Raw genomic sequence first — 14,691 nt, forward strand, 5'->3', positions numbered from 1 at the left:
TGTTGGAAGAACACCACAATGCCGTGGGAGAAATATGATGCATCAAGACTTTCCAGAACATTATGGAATGCCGTAGCTTTGGAAAGGGGGATATACCAGAACTTTTCAAATGTATTGAATTATTCTGCCTTAACTCTTCACTGTAACAAAATAAAACATGGGTGCCTATTTTTATAATGCTAGTATAGGGAAGCCTATATAATAAGCACACCCCACTTTTTTATTTATATTTTTTTTATCTACAGTAGTAATAAACTTTCAGATTTTTACCAAAAGGGGAATGCATGAAAAACATGCATGTTCCAGATATAGACACTGACCTCTTTCACCAGGTACAAAGTTCCAGACAATCCAGAATAATCGATATCTTTGCAAATAAAATGAACACATGCCATAGAAATAGCTTGTTGTGATACAAGTTTGGTTGGGAGCAGATTCAGATAGTAAAGAAAACTGAATTACTACAACAATACCTAGGCAAGTATTATTTTATCACATTAACAATAACTTCCATTTAATGAGTTGACCAATAAATATATGTAATACATGAGGGAAACTGATGCTTTTATTTTGTCACAGATTGAACGTCTGAACCATGAATTATCTTACAAAGTGTCTATGCATCCTAGTTGTTGTGCCTTTTTTTTTTACCCTGGGACATTCAGAAACACCAGCCACTTGTTCTGTTGTACAAGGTCTTCCAGGTTTAAATGGTAGAGATGGAAGAGATGGGGCTTTTGGACCAAAGGGTGATCCAGGTGAGATTCATTATTTTTTACTTTAACTTTAATGTCAACATTTGTTTGAAATACCCATACCCGTTTTGAAATGTTCACAATAGTTATCTCCATGCAGCAGTGTTACTGTACATTGTCAGTCAATTGGCTGGCAGAAAATGAAATGCCTAATAAACATTTGTTAGCCCTTATGAACACAGTATAGAAATAGACAAGATAAATCATGCCACTGTTTAAAATGACTGCACAGGAAAAATATATGAATATGTTTTACCAAGATGATACATATTTGCAGCTGACTGAGGACAAACAATGTCTTCACAAGCCATAATGCTAATGTTAAGAGCTGTGCATTTCAATATTGCTTTTACATCATGGAATCAAGAATCTTAAATGTGTGCCTGATTGTAATATACAGTGGATATAAAAAGTCTACACACCCCTATTAAAATGTCAGGTTTCTGTGAAAAATTCTGTAAAAAAATGACAAGACAAATATAAATCATTTCAGAACTTTTTCCACCTTTAATGTGACCTATAAACTGTACAACTCAGTTGAACAACAAACTGAAATCTTTTAGGTGGAGGAAAGTAAAAATTAAAAAATAAAATATGGTTGTATAAGTGTGCACACCCTTAAACTAATACTTTGTTGAAGCACCTTTTGATTTTATTACAGCACTCAGTCTTTTTGGGTATGAGTCTATCAGCATGGCGCATCTTGACTTGGCAATATTTGCCCACTCTTCTCTGCAAAATCACTCCAAATCTGTCAGATTGCGAGGGCATCTCCTGTGCACAGCCCTCTTCAGATCACCCCACAGATTTTCAATCGGATTCAGGTCTGGGCTCTGGCTGGGCCATTCCAAAACGTTATTCTTCTTCTGGTGAAGCCATTCCTTTGTTGATTTGGATGTATGCTTTGGGTCATTGTCATGCTGAAAGATGAAGTTCCTCTTCATGTCCAGCTTTCTAGCAGAAGCCTGGAGGTTTTGTGCCAACATTGACTGGTATTTGAAACTGTTCATTATTCCCTAAACCTTGACTAAGGCCCCTGTTTCAGCTGAAGAAAAACAGTCCCAAAACATGATGCTGCCACCACCATGCTTCACAGTGTGTATGGTGTTCTTTTGTCGATGTGCAGTGTTGTTTTTGCGTCAAACATATCTTTTGGAATTTTGGCTAAAAAGTTCAACCTTGGTTTCATCAGACCATAACACATTTTCCCACATGCTTTTGGGAGACTTCAGATGTGTTTTTGCAAAATTTAGTCAGGCTTGGATGTTTTTCTTTGCAAGAAGAGGCTTCCGTCTTGCCACACTACCCCATAGCCCAGACATATGAAGAGAACGGGAGACTGTTGTTACATGTACCACACAACCAGTACTTGCCAGATATTCTTGCAGCTTCTTTAATGTTGCTGTAGGCCTCTTGGCAGCCTCCCTGACTAGTTTTCTTCTCGTCTTTTCATCAATTTTGGAGGGACGTCCAGTTCTTGGTAATATAGAAAAAAGTGATCTCGCGCATTTAAATCTATTCACACATGGTGTAAATTAGCATAAAAGATGACATGATTATTAAAAATAATAATATAAATAATTGGTGAATAATTAAAAATCAGACAATAAATAAAAAATATTGAAATCACAAATAAAGTGCTGAATACTGGTGCAATAGTGCAATAAAGTGCAAGTTCATGAAGTATATAGGTGACTGGTTCTGTCCTGGATGTGCAAGATAATAAGGTGACTCAGTATGGGAATAGATAAACTGATTGGCCACAGTTTAAACCGGTCCTCATAGGAGATGATTCCAAAAACATTTAGGCTCTCAGAACTCTCACCTCAATGATAGTTAAAATGGGCATCATGTTATAATATCTGTTTATCGCGTCACTGTATTCTCCAGACCATTCTTATCCATTCGTCCCCGACTTTATTACGTTCCTCTCCACCACTAATGCAACTGTCAAGCCATTCTTATACATTCGTCCCGACTTTATTACGTTCCTCTCCACCACTGATGCAACTGTCAAGCCTGGTAAACAATGTGCCTCCAAGGCACAACGGCCCGGTGGGGGAGAGAGAGAGGGAGAAAGAAGGGAACCTCCAATAGTGTAGTATGTTAAATATTAAAATGATAGTTTATTGGGGGGCTTCAGGTGGTCTCTTACATAAAAAACATTAAAACAAGCGAATACAGCAGGAACGGCGTTTAGAGCGCCTCCTTACTTGGACTTCGGGTTACGTATGCTCTCCGCCACGCCTTGCGCATTACGTCACCGCTCGTGACTTCATCTGGGGAGAGGCGGAGAGCAGACGTAACCGGAAGTCCAAGTAAGGAGGCGCTCTAAACGTTGTTCCTGCTGTACTCGCTTGTTTTTAAAGTTTTTTATGTAAGAGACCACCCTGAAGCCCCCCAATAAACTATCATTTTAATATTTAACATACTACACTATTGGAGGTTCCCTTCTTTCTCCCTCTCTCTCTCTCCCACCGGCCCGTTGTGTCTTGGAGGCACATTGTTTACCAGGCTTGACAGTTGCATCAGTGGTGGAGAGGAACGTAATAAAGTCGGGACGAATGTATAAGAATGGTCTGGAGAATACAGTGACGCGATAAACAGACATTCTGACATGATGCTCATTTTAACTATCATTGAGGTGAGAGTTCTGAGAGCCTAAATGTTTTTGGAATCATCTTCTATGAGGACCGGTTTAAACTGTGGCCAATCAGTTTATCTATTCTCATACTGAGTCACCTTATTATCTTGCACATCCAGGACAGAACCAGTCACCTATATACTTCATGAACTTGCACTTTATTGCACTATTGCACCAGTATTCAGCACTTTATTTGTGATTTCAATATTTTTTATTTATTGTCTGATTTTTAATTTTTATCTTGTCACTTTTGTTTATTATCCTTGCTCTTGCGATTATTCACCAATTATTTATATTATTATTTTTAATAATCATGTCATCTTTTATGCTAATTTACACCATGTGTGAATAGATTTAAATGTGCAAGATCACTTTTTTCTATATTTTCATTGAAGTGTAGTGTGAACACTTTTGGATTTTGCTGCTATCTTTGACAAAAAGACATCATCACACATCACGTTTGTTTATATATTTTACACCATTTTAACTATCCATGTGTTATATTTACACACTTTCACTATTACTCACCTATAGCGCGAAGGACACTTTCACTTACAGTTCTTGGTAATGTCACTGTTGTGCCATATTTTCCCCACTTGATGATGACTGTTTTCACGGTGTTCCATGGTGTATCAAATGCCTTGGAAATACTTATGTACCCTTCTCCTGACTGATGATTTTTAACAATGAGATCCCTCTGATGTTTAGTAGCTCTCTGCCAACCATGGCTTTTGCTGTAGGATGTGACTAAGAAAATGTCAGGAAGACCTACTAGAACAGTTGAACTTTATTTGGGATTAATCAGATGCACTTTAAATTAAGGCAGGTGTGTACTGACCCCTATTTAACATGAGTTTGAATGTGATTGCTTAATTCTGAACACAGCTACATCCCCATGCAACCACGTTATTTTAGTTTTTTACTTTTACCCCCCCCCCCCCAAAAGATTTCAGTTTATTTTTCAATTGAGTTGTACCGTTTATAGGTCACATTAAAAGTGGAAAAAGTTCTGAATTGATTCATCTTTGTCTCATTTTTTTACATCACAGAAACCTGACATTTTAACAGGGGTGTGTAGACCTTTTATATCCATTGCATTTCTGACAACCTCTACTCCTAGCTGTGCATAATGTGGACAAGCTCTTGGTTCAGCGATATAGATGCCTGATGCCCAACCTGCTGTCTTCTGACACTTACTGTTTGACATCTGGGGCCCCTGCAGACATTGTGTGTTCTTTAGACTGGCTTCTAGTAGTTAAAGTGGAGTTCCACCCAAAAATGGAACTTCCACTTTTTAGATTCCTCCCCCCCTCCGGTATCACATTTGGCACCTTTCAGGGGGGAGGAGGAAGCAGATACCTGTCTAATACAGGTATTTGCTCCCTCTTCCTGGCATAGCTCACTGCGGCACTTGCGGTGACCTATGCCACTTCCGGCGCCTACCCCGTCCTCCCCCGCTTTATTCTGTGAGACACAGAACACAGCAGGGACCTGAGAGGACGTGCAGCGCAACACGCGCATGCGCAGTAGGGAACCAGGAAGTGAAGCCGCACTGCTTCACTTCCTTATTCCCTTACCGAGGATGGCGGCGGCAGCAGCCGAGAGCCAAAGGACGGATCGGCTTCGGCTGCCGACATCAAGGGCTCCCTGGACAGGTAAGTGTCCATATATTAAAAGTCAGCAGCTGCAGTATTTGTAGCTGCTGGCTTTTAATATTTTTTTTTTCAGCGGACCTCCACTTGAAATGGTTTTGTTAATTTTGCACATACTGTTTTACTTTTTTTCTATGCTGTCCACCCCCCTTTTTTTTTTTTTTTGCTCTGATATCTTGGATCTTTCTGAGAAAAATATCACATGTCATACAAGTAGTTTTTAAAAGAGCTGTAGGGAGCAAAAAGCCATAGGCATTGATTTTTAACCGGTTCCCGGCCATATCACGCAGATATACTGCGGCAGAATGGCTCCCCTGGGCAAAATCCCGTACAGGTAGATTCTTCCATTTTTCGGCCACCAGAGGGCATGCACTGGCTGCACGGCGGGGTGACCCGATGCGTGTGGCCAGCGGGCACAACCGCCGCTGGACACGCGTGATCTTGTTGCATTTGTCCAGTTTCTGACAGCTTTCTGTAGCATTCAATTCAGTTAATATTACAGTATCTCATAAAAGTGAGTACACCCCTCACATTTTTGTAAATATTTTATTATATCATTTCATGTGACAACACTGAAGAAATTATACTTTGTTATAATATACAGTAGTGAGTGTACAGCTTATAACAGTGTCAATTTGCTGTCCCCTCAAAATAACTCAACACACGGCCATTAATGTCTAAACTGCTGGCAACAAAAGTGAGTACATTCCTAAGTGAAAATGTCCAAATTGGGCCCAAAATGTCAATATTTTGTGTGGCCACCAATATTTTCCAGCACTGCCTTAACCCTCTTGGGGACCCTTGCATGGAGTTCACCAGAGCTTCACAGGTTGCCACCGGAGTCCTCTTCCACTCCTCCATGACGATATCACAGAGCTGGTGGATGTTAAAGACCTTGCAAACCTTCGGTTTGAGGATGCCCCACAGATGCTCAATAGGGTTTAGGTCTGGAGACATGCTTGGCTAGTCCATCACTTTTACCCTCAGCTTCTTTAGCAAGGCAGTGGTCGTCTTGGAGGTGTGTTTGGGGTCGTTATCATATTGGAATGCTGCCCTGCGGCCCAGTCTCCGAAGGGAGGGGATCATGCTCTGCTTCAGTATGTCACAGTACATGTTGGCATTCATGGTTCCCTCAATGAACTGTAGCTCCCCAGTGCAGGCAGCACTCATGCAGCCCCAGAACATGACACTCCCACCACCATGCTTGACTATAGGCAAGACACACTTGTCTTTGTACTCCTCACCTGGTTGCCGCCACACACGCTTGACACCATCTGAACCAAATAAGTTTATCTTGGTCTCATCAGACCACAGGACATGGTTCCAGTAATCCAGGTCCTTAGTCTGCTTGTCTTCAGCAAAGGGTTTGCGGGCTTTCTTGTGCATCATCTTTAGAAGAGGCTTCTTTCTGGGACGACAGCCATGCAGACCAATTTGATGCACTGTGCGGCGTATGGTCTGAGCACTGACAAGCTGACTCCCCACCCCTTAAACCTCTGCAGCAATGCTGGCAGGACTCATATTTCTATTTCCCAAAGACAACCTCTGGATATGATGCTGAGTACGTGCACTCAACTTCTTTGGTCGACCATGGCGAGGCCTGTTCTGAGTGGAACCTGTCCTGTTGAACTGCTGTATGGTATTGGCCACCGTGGGGCAGCACAGTTTCAGGGTCTTGGCAATCTTCTTATAGCCTAGGCCATATTAATGTAGAGCAACAATTATTTTTTTCAGATCCTCAGAGAGTTCTTTGCCATGAGGTGCCATGTTGAACTTCCAGTGAGCAGTAAGAGAGTGAGTGTGATAACAACAAATTTAACACACCTGCTTCCCATTCACACCTGAGACCTTGTAACACCAACAAGTCACATGACACCAGGGAGGGAAAATGGCTAATTGGGCCCAATTTGGACATTTTTCCTTAGGGGTGTACTCAGTTTTGTTGCCAGTGGTTTAGACATTAATGGCTGTGTGTAGTTATTTTCAGGGGACAGCAAATGTACACTGTTATACAAGCTGTACACTCACTACTTTACATTGTAGCAAAGTGTAATTTTTTCAGTGTTGTCACATGAAAAGATACAATAAAATATTTACAAAAAATGTGAGGGGTGTACTCACTTTTGTGAGATACTGTAATATTAAGTGAATTGAATACATCGGCGGCATTTACTTTATAATGGAGACAGTTGTTTTGCCATAATGTATTAGGATTAAACATGATCCATTGTATCTATTACTATACTACATACATATTGCAAACGGTCAATATTATTGTCCTGTATTACAGGTGAAAGAGGGGAAAGAGGAATCCTAGGTCCTCCAGGGAAAGTAGGACCAATAGGCAATCCAGGGGTAAAGGGAAATACTGGAGTTACAGGTAATATAGTCTGTCAGAATGTATCACTGAATTATAATTCATTTCGGGGTAAAACAGAACAAGAACAATATTAAGATAATAATAATAAGAAGAAGAAGAACAATAATAAGCACCAATGCTTGCCATATTATTTCCTGGATCTTTACCCAACATTCTTTTGTATACCTGAGGAAAACGGTATATATTCATTCATCATAGAAATTATAGGATTTATATTTTGAAAAAAAGTTTTTATTATCAGATAGCAAGGATTACATGCAGTATCCAAACAGTACATCCTAAGATCAATAAGTATATGATGCTAACATGTAAAAATTTATCAAATCCTGAGTTATACATGATATCCAAGGTATAGACACCAACTATACCCTCCCAGCATTAATTGCAAAGCAATAGTGCACCTTAGAATCTGATTAGTACAATTTTTCCCTTTTATCCCTACACCCCCCCCCCCCAAGAACAGGTTTAAACAAAATAAACAAAACCCACTACTCCCAGGTCCAGCAAGTGTGTGATACTGTATTCTCAGCAAAAATATCACAAAACTTAACATCTCGGCTCATTCGTTCTCATAGTTCCTCGAATATACACCTCCCCTCTAGCGTATCAATAGAATCCACCCATCGAAACAAAACCTTCCTGAATTTGGGAGCACCTCGGGCCTCATACATCATTCAATATAGCGGAATGTCCGCGTTAACTAATTTCAGCCACATCTTCAGCATCAAATTTTTTGCATATATCCACCATCTTGCTATGAGTTTGCGGAGTCTAAGAAACAATTTAGTTCCTCATCTTCAACTCCGAATAGACAGAGCAAGAGGGTACATACAGTTAGGTCCATATAATTTTGAACACAGGCACAATTTAGAATTTTTCAGGTATTTACCAAAACATATTCAAGCTCCAGTTATATAATGAATATGGGTTTAATTTGAGGGTATGTATATCCAAATCAGAGAAAGGGTTTGGGAATTACAGCTTTTTTTTTAGAATAGCCATCCCCCCTATTTCAAGAACCAAAAGTAATTGGACAATTGACTCAAAAGCGGTTTCATGGCTAGGTGTGGGCTACTCCATTATTTCTTCATCAATTAAGCAGGTCAAAGATCTGGAGTTGATTCTAATGCCCTGTACACACGGTTGGATTTTCCAACAGAAAATGTTTGATGGGAGCTTGTTGTCGGAAATTCCGACTGTGTGTAGGCTCCATCAGACATTTTCCGTCTGAATTTCCGACAAACAAAATTTGAGACAAAATCCGTTCTCGAAATTCCGATCGTTTGTACACAATTCTGATGCACAAAGTTCCACGCATGGAACTTCAGAGCGAGGAGATAAACAGGAACACAGGTCAAGCCGAGCAGAGGTCAAGCAGGGGTCTTCAGAATATACAAGGCACAGGAACACAGGAGCTGTTTGATAATCCAGCAAACTGCAAGTGTCAGTGGCAGGTTTAAATAGGCTGGGGGGGTGTGCCCACAAGATCAGGGCGTGCTCACTAGATTCGCCTGCCACCATGATGGTTACTGGCGGAATTGCCCACAACACGACCATTTCCCTGACAGTGCCCCCCCAAGGGGCAACCTCCGGATGCCCAACCGGGCCCATCTTTCGGGGTAACGAACTCGGAGTCTCTGAAAAAGTCTAGGAGCATGTATATTGACTGCAGGTTCCCAAGAACTTTCTTCTGCTGGGTAACCCTTCCACTTTATAAGAAATTGAATGATCCTACCTGTCCGGCGGCAGTCCAGGATGGCCTCAACTTCACACTCTGTTTCATCTCCCACAGAAACTGGAGGCGGAGGATCTTCTTTCCTTCCTGAAAAAGGACTAGAGATAACAGCTTTAAGTAAGGAGACATGAAACACAGAACTCGGGAGTGACAGTTCAAAAGCTACTGGATTAATCTCCCGTCTAATCTTGAATGGGCCAATAAATCTTGGTCCCAATTTCCGGGAGGGACAAAGAAGTTTAAGATTTGCCGAGGAGAGCCAAACCTCATCTCCAACCTTAAAGCTAGGGCTCTCCCCCCTCTTTTTGTCATATTGTTTCTTGTAGTCCTCTTGGGCCTTTTGCATGGTTAACCAGAGAGTTTGAAAGTTAGTCTGAATGGATTTTATCCTGTCTTGAACTGCTGGAACTGAGGTCTCTGGAATGACATTAGGTAGAAATGAAGGATGAAACCCATAGTTGGCCCAAAACGGTGATTGATCGGTGGTTGAGTTTACTGAGTTATTATATGTGAACTCCGCACAGGGGAGTAACAAGGACCAGTCATCCTGGGAAGTGGAGCAAAAACAGCGTAAATATTGTTCTAAGGTCTGATTAGTCCTTTCAGTCTGACCGTTGCTCTGGGAGTGATAGGCAGAGGATAGGCAAACTTCAATAGACAAAACTTTCCAGAGCTCTTTTCAAAATCGGGTAAATTGGAAAAAAGTAAATTGGACCCCTCTATCAGACACAATGCTGTCAGGAAGGCCGTGAAGTCTGACTATCTCTCTTATGAAGGCCTTTGCTGTGTCTGCAGCGGAAGGAGTACCTATCATAGGCACGAAGTGTGACATCTTGGACAGACGGTCTACAACAACTAGAATTGTTGTGAATCTTTCAGAGGGTGGCAGCTCTACTATGAAGTCCATAGATATATTCTTCCATGGTTGTTCTGGTACCTGCAAAGGACATAGCGGACCCCAAGACTTAATGTTGGACCCCTTGTTTCGCTGGCAGGTAGTGCAGGAGCTTACATACTTTTTGCAATCAGTTTTCAAGGTAGGCCACCAAAAGGATCGCTGAATAAGATCCATAGTTTTCTGTACACCGAAGTGGCCAGCAAGTTGATGATCGTGTAAAGTCTGTAAGACCTGGATTCTGGCTTGTTGTGGGACAAAGATCTTGTCCTTATACCACAGATACCCCCCTGGCTTCTTAAAGAGGAAGTCTCTGGTTCCTGGCATTGGAGGGAGGCCTGTTCAAGAGAAGACCTTAGATCAGGTTGAATCAAAAGAAAGTTCTGTGGAGACAAGATCGTACTGGATGTTGTTTCTTCTGGGGTATCAGGAAACATTCGGGATAAAGCATCGGCCTTGCCGTTCTTGGAGCCAGGGCAGTAGGTGATGTGAAAGTTGAATCGTGAAAAGAACAGAGCCCAGCAAGCTTGACGGGGTCTCAGGCATTTGGCAGTGCGGAGGTACTCGAGGTTTCTGTGATCAGTGAATATCATTATTGGGTTCGTGGCTCCCTCAAGAAGGTATCTCCACTCTTCTAAGGCTGTCTTAGTGGCCAGAAGCTCACGATCACCTACGTTGTAATTCCTCTCGGGCTGGCTCATTTTCCGGGAGGAGAAGGCCACAGGGTGAAGCAGAGACTTGGGTCCCAGGCGCTGTGAAAGTACTGCTCCTGTAGCTACCTCTGAGGCATCGACCTCTAAAATATAGGGCAGGGCAGGATCAGGGTGTCGAAGAATTGGTGCAGAAGTAAACAAAGACTTCAGTTTCTCAAAGGCAGATTGGGCTTCGGAGGACCACAGGAAGCGAACATGTAGGCGGGTTACTTGGGTTATGGGCGAGATGATGGAAGAAAAGTTCCTTATAAAACTTCTATAGAAGTTTGCAAACCCTACAAACCTTTGTACACCCTTCTTGTCTGTCGGAGTTGGCCAGTCTAGGATTGCCTGCACTTTCTGTGGATCCATAGCTACACCACCAGTAGAGATGATGAGACCTTGGAATTGTATGAATTTCTTTTCAAAGTCACACTTTTCTGCTTTCGTGTAAAGTCCGTGTTTTCTTAGTGTGAGTAATACTGTCTTTACGTGAGTCCGATGGAGCTCCAAGGTGGTTGAGAAGATAAGGATGTCATCCAAATAGATGATGACGAAGTAGTCAAGATATTCCCGGAAGATGTTGTTTACGAAGTGCTGGAAAGTAGCCAGGGCATTACAGAGTCCAAACAGCATCACCAAATACTCAAAGTGCCCGAACCTCGTTCTGAATGCTGTCTTCCACTCATCGCCCTCACGGATGCGAACCAGGTTGTAGGCACCCCTGAAGTCGAGTTTGGTGAACACTTGGGCTGAACGAAGTCTCTGGAAGAGTTCGGGGACCAGTGGGAGTGGATATCGGTTCTTTTTGGTGATTTTATTTCATTCCTTATAGTCCACACATGGTCTTAGAGTCTTATCTTTTTTTCGACAAAGAAAATGCCGGCACCGGCAGGAGAAGAAGAAGGATGGATGAAGCCCTTTGCCAAATTTTCAGAGAGGGGGAATATACGTCCAAATCGAACTTCGGCCCCTGGAAGCAGCTCGATAGGACAATCATATGGCCGATGTGGTGGTAGAACATCGGCCTTTCTCTTATCAAAAACGTCCAGGAATTCATGGTACGCCCGGGGTACATCCTGGTTAGTGGAGGATACCAACTGGACTGTCAGACAACTGGTGGTATCTCTGGATTCAGGGATGAGGCAATGTTATTGCCAATAGGGGGAAGTGAACAGGACTTCCTTCTTGATCCAATCGATCTGGGGGTTATGGGCTTGGAGCCAAGGGATACCCAAGATAATTGGAGACATAGGTGAACTCAAAATGTCAAAACGTATGAATTCCCGATGGCCATCGGGAGAGGTAATAAGGAGAGGAGAAGTCTCTTGAGTAACAAGGCCGGAGTTAGGTAGGGTGCCATCTGCTAAACAGACTTCCAGACCCCGTTTCTTGTGGAGGTTCAAGTCCATGAAGCAACTGCATGCTCCAGAGTCGATTATAGCCTGGAGCCAGATCTCTTCCTCTCCCAACTGCAGTGAAATGGGAAGAACGAGTTGTGAGGGAGAAGTCCCGGAAACTGGAAATATGCTGGAGAGTAGGTAGGTGGCTTCTTGAACTTCCTGGGACAGTCGCATAGAAAGTGTCCATTTCCTCCACAATAGAGGCAGAGATTGGCTAGGATACGACGATGTCTTCCATCAGGAGTTAGTGCAGAACGTAACAGGCCAATCTGCTTGGGAACTGATCCAAAGGTGGGTGTACTGGCGGGTCTGCAGGTTCGTGATCGTTCAGACTGTCTCTCCCATAAACGTCGATCCAGTTGGATGAATAATTGGATGAGACCCTCGAGTGTAGTGGGAATCTCGATCCTGGCCAACTCGTCCTTGAGGGATTCGGAGAGTCCTAGGCGGAACTGGTGTAGTAAAGCTGCCTCATTCCAGGCTGTGTCTGCGGACCACCGGCGGAAGTCCAGGGTATAGTCCTCTACTGGTCGCCTACCCTGCTGCAGAGAGTGCAGAGCGGCTTCAGCGGTGGCAGTTCGCTGGGGATCCTCGTAAAGTTGTGCCATAGCTGCCAGGAATGCGTTCACCATGCAAATGACTGGACTCTTTTGTTCCCATAAGTTATGGGCCCAGGCCTGAGGTTCATCGGACAGCAAAGAGATGAGGAACCCGACTTTAACAGTCTCTGAAGCAAAAGTCCAGGGTTGCAGGGCTAGGTATAATAGGCAGGCATTCTTGAAGGATCTGAACTTTTTACGGTCTCTGGTGAATCGCTCCGGAATGGGAACTCGGGATTCTGGAAGCGGGAACATCATCAAGGGAGCCGCAGAGGATTGTTCGTGAGCAGATGACTCTGACAGGTGTTGCAACTTATCCGTTAGTTGCAGATAACCTTCCAGTAATTTCTGAACTGCTTGGGTCAGAGTGGTGGCTTGTTGGCACAAAGTCTCTAATGGGGACACACCTCCGCCAGCCTCAGTCATGGCTGGATTATACTGTCAAGTCTGTAGTGTGAGGCTGGGTTGCTGAGAGGGCGCCCCTTGCGGCTGAGTGCAGCGTGTCCCTGGATTTGGGTACAGGGAATGCGATGCACAGAGGTGCATGGGTTGCCAGGGATACTGCAAGCTGGCTGGTTGGCTGTAAGTAGCTAGAGTGCGTTGTGGCAGCCGTGCTGAGAGAAGTCTTGAACGGTAACAGCAGGGTAAACCAGGAACAGGGTCCACAGCCAGGCCAGGGGTCAGATACCAAAAGACAGTCCAAGAGAGGTACAGGAACAAGCCGGGTCATACACAGAGGGCAGAAGATCAGAGAGTAGTCAGCCAAGCCGGGGTCAGAGCGAGGAGATAAACAAGAACACAGGTCAAGCCGAGCAGAGGTCAAGCAGGTGCTCATATTCACACAGAGTTCTGACAGCCTGATTTCTTTATTTTTTCTCGTGATCTCATGAATATTTTTTTTTCGTCAGATCTCCATAATAATGTTTAGAATTTTTGGTTATAGTGTTTTTTTTTTTTTTTTTATCCAGATCTCCTATTTTTTTTATATACTCATCTCCATAATTTTTTATTTTGTTTTGTGTCAAGTTACCACAACATCATTATTATCTTGTATTTTTTAACCTCAAGGAGGTTGGTGTTGGTGTCCCTTGCTAATTTGACATTGTATTTTTGAAATGTACCTGCCTACTCACAAACAAACTATCCTTTTTGAAGTTAAACACATAGGCAAGTATTTGTGATATATAAATAACCATTTTTTATGGGTCATAACAAAATAAAGAGGAAGGCAATGCTGGAGAAACTGGTGAAATTTGCGAAGCCTTTGTACCCCAGGGCACACATCAGTTATTTTACAGTCGAAATTGGTGGCCTGAGGAGTCCTTATAATAGTGAGCATAATCCGGTCCAGGACTACAAGAGATTAGTAACAGCAGCAGATGACATATATGTCCCCAGGCTGTGGTCTTACCACAGCCTGCATCTTTTGCAGACCAGACTCAACCCAGGCCATCAGTCTCCTGTCTTCCTTCCAGGCTTGCTTCCAGGCTGTGGCTCTGGTGTTGTAGTTGTGGCAGGGGGTGGAGGAGGAGGACCATGGTTGAACTCACAAACATGGCTTTGGCTTGTGAGTTCGCCCCTCAACCCCTTATTTAGGGCTTGTAACATAACTTCCTCACATAAGAGCCGTTGGCCCTCCTCCATTTTGCAGGCTGCCATGTAGGCATAGTCGTCTTGATTATTGGGGGGAATTCTGAGGGCCATAGTAGCCTTCCAAAATAGGTCAAGTGCTGCCTCCTCCAGGTTACTCCTCTTCCTGGGACTTTTTTTTGGAAGGCGGAGGGAAGGGACCTGGGATTCGGGCAGGCTACTGGGCCCGGTCACCTCCTGGCTGCCACTTACCCCCGCCACCTCCTGGCTGCCACTTTCCCCGCCACCTCCTGGCTGAGACTTTCCACAGCCTCCTCCTGGCTGAGACTTTCCTGTGTATGAAAAA

The 14,691-nt window shown here is 43.3% G+C and overlaps 1 protein-coding gene across 3 annotated transcripts in view; it reads left to right on the forward strand.

Annotated features, from left to right (window-relative positions):
• The first annotated feature begins 548 nt into the window (after positions 1 to 548).
• The window catches only part of LOC141106238 (pulmonary surfactant-associated protein D-like), a 225,679-nt gene continuing 211,536 nt past the window's right edge, over positions 549 to 14,691 (forward strand). For 2 of the 3 annotated variants that reach the window (XM_073596850.1, XM_073596851.1), the window contains exons 1-2: positions 549 to 758; positions 7,342 to 7,431. In XM_073596850.1, coding sequence (XP_073452951.1) covers positions 596 to 758; positions 7,342 to 7,431 — 253 coding nt within the window. In that variant the 5' untranslated portion in view covers positions 549 to 595. The remainder of the gene's footprint in view (positions 759 to 7,341; positions 7,432 to 14,691) is intronic. The other variant, XM_073596852.1, reaches the window with a different exon arrangement.

Source organism: Aquarana catesbeiana, linkage group LG08 (genome assembly GCF_042186555.1).
Source record: "Aquarana catesbeiana isolate 2022-GZ linkage group LG08, ASM4218655v1, whole genome shotgun sequence".
NCBI lineage: Eukaryota > Metazoa > Chordata > Amphibia > Anura > Ranidae > Aquarana > Aquarana catesbeiana.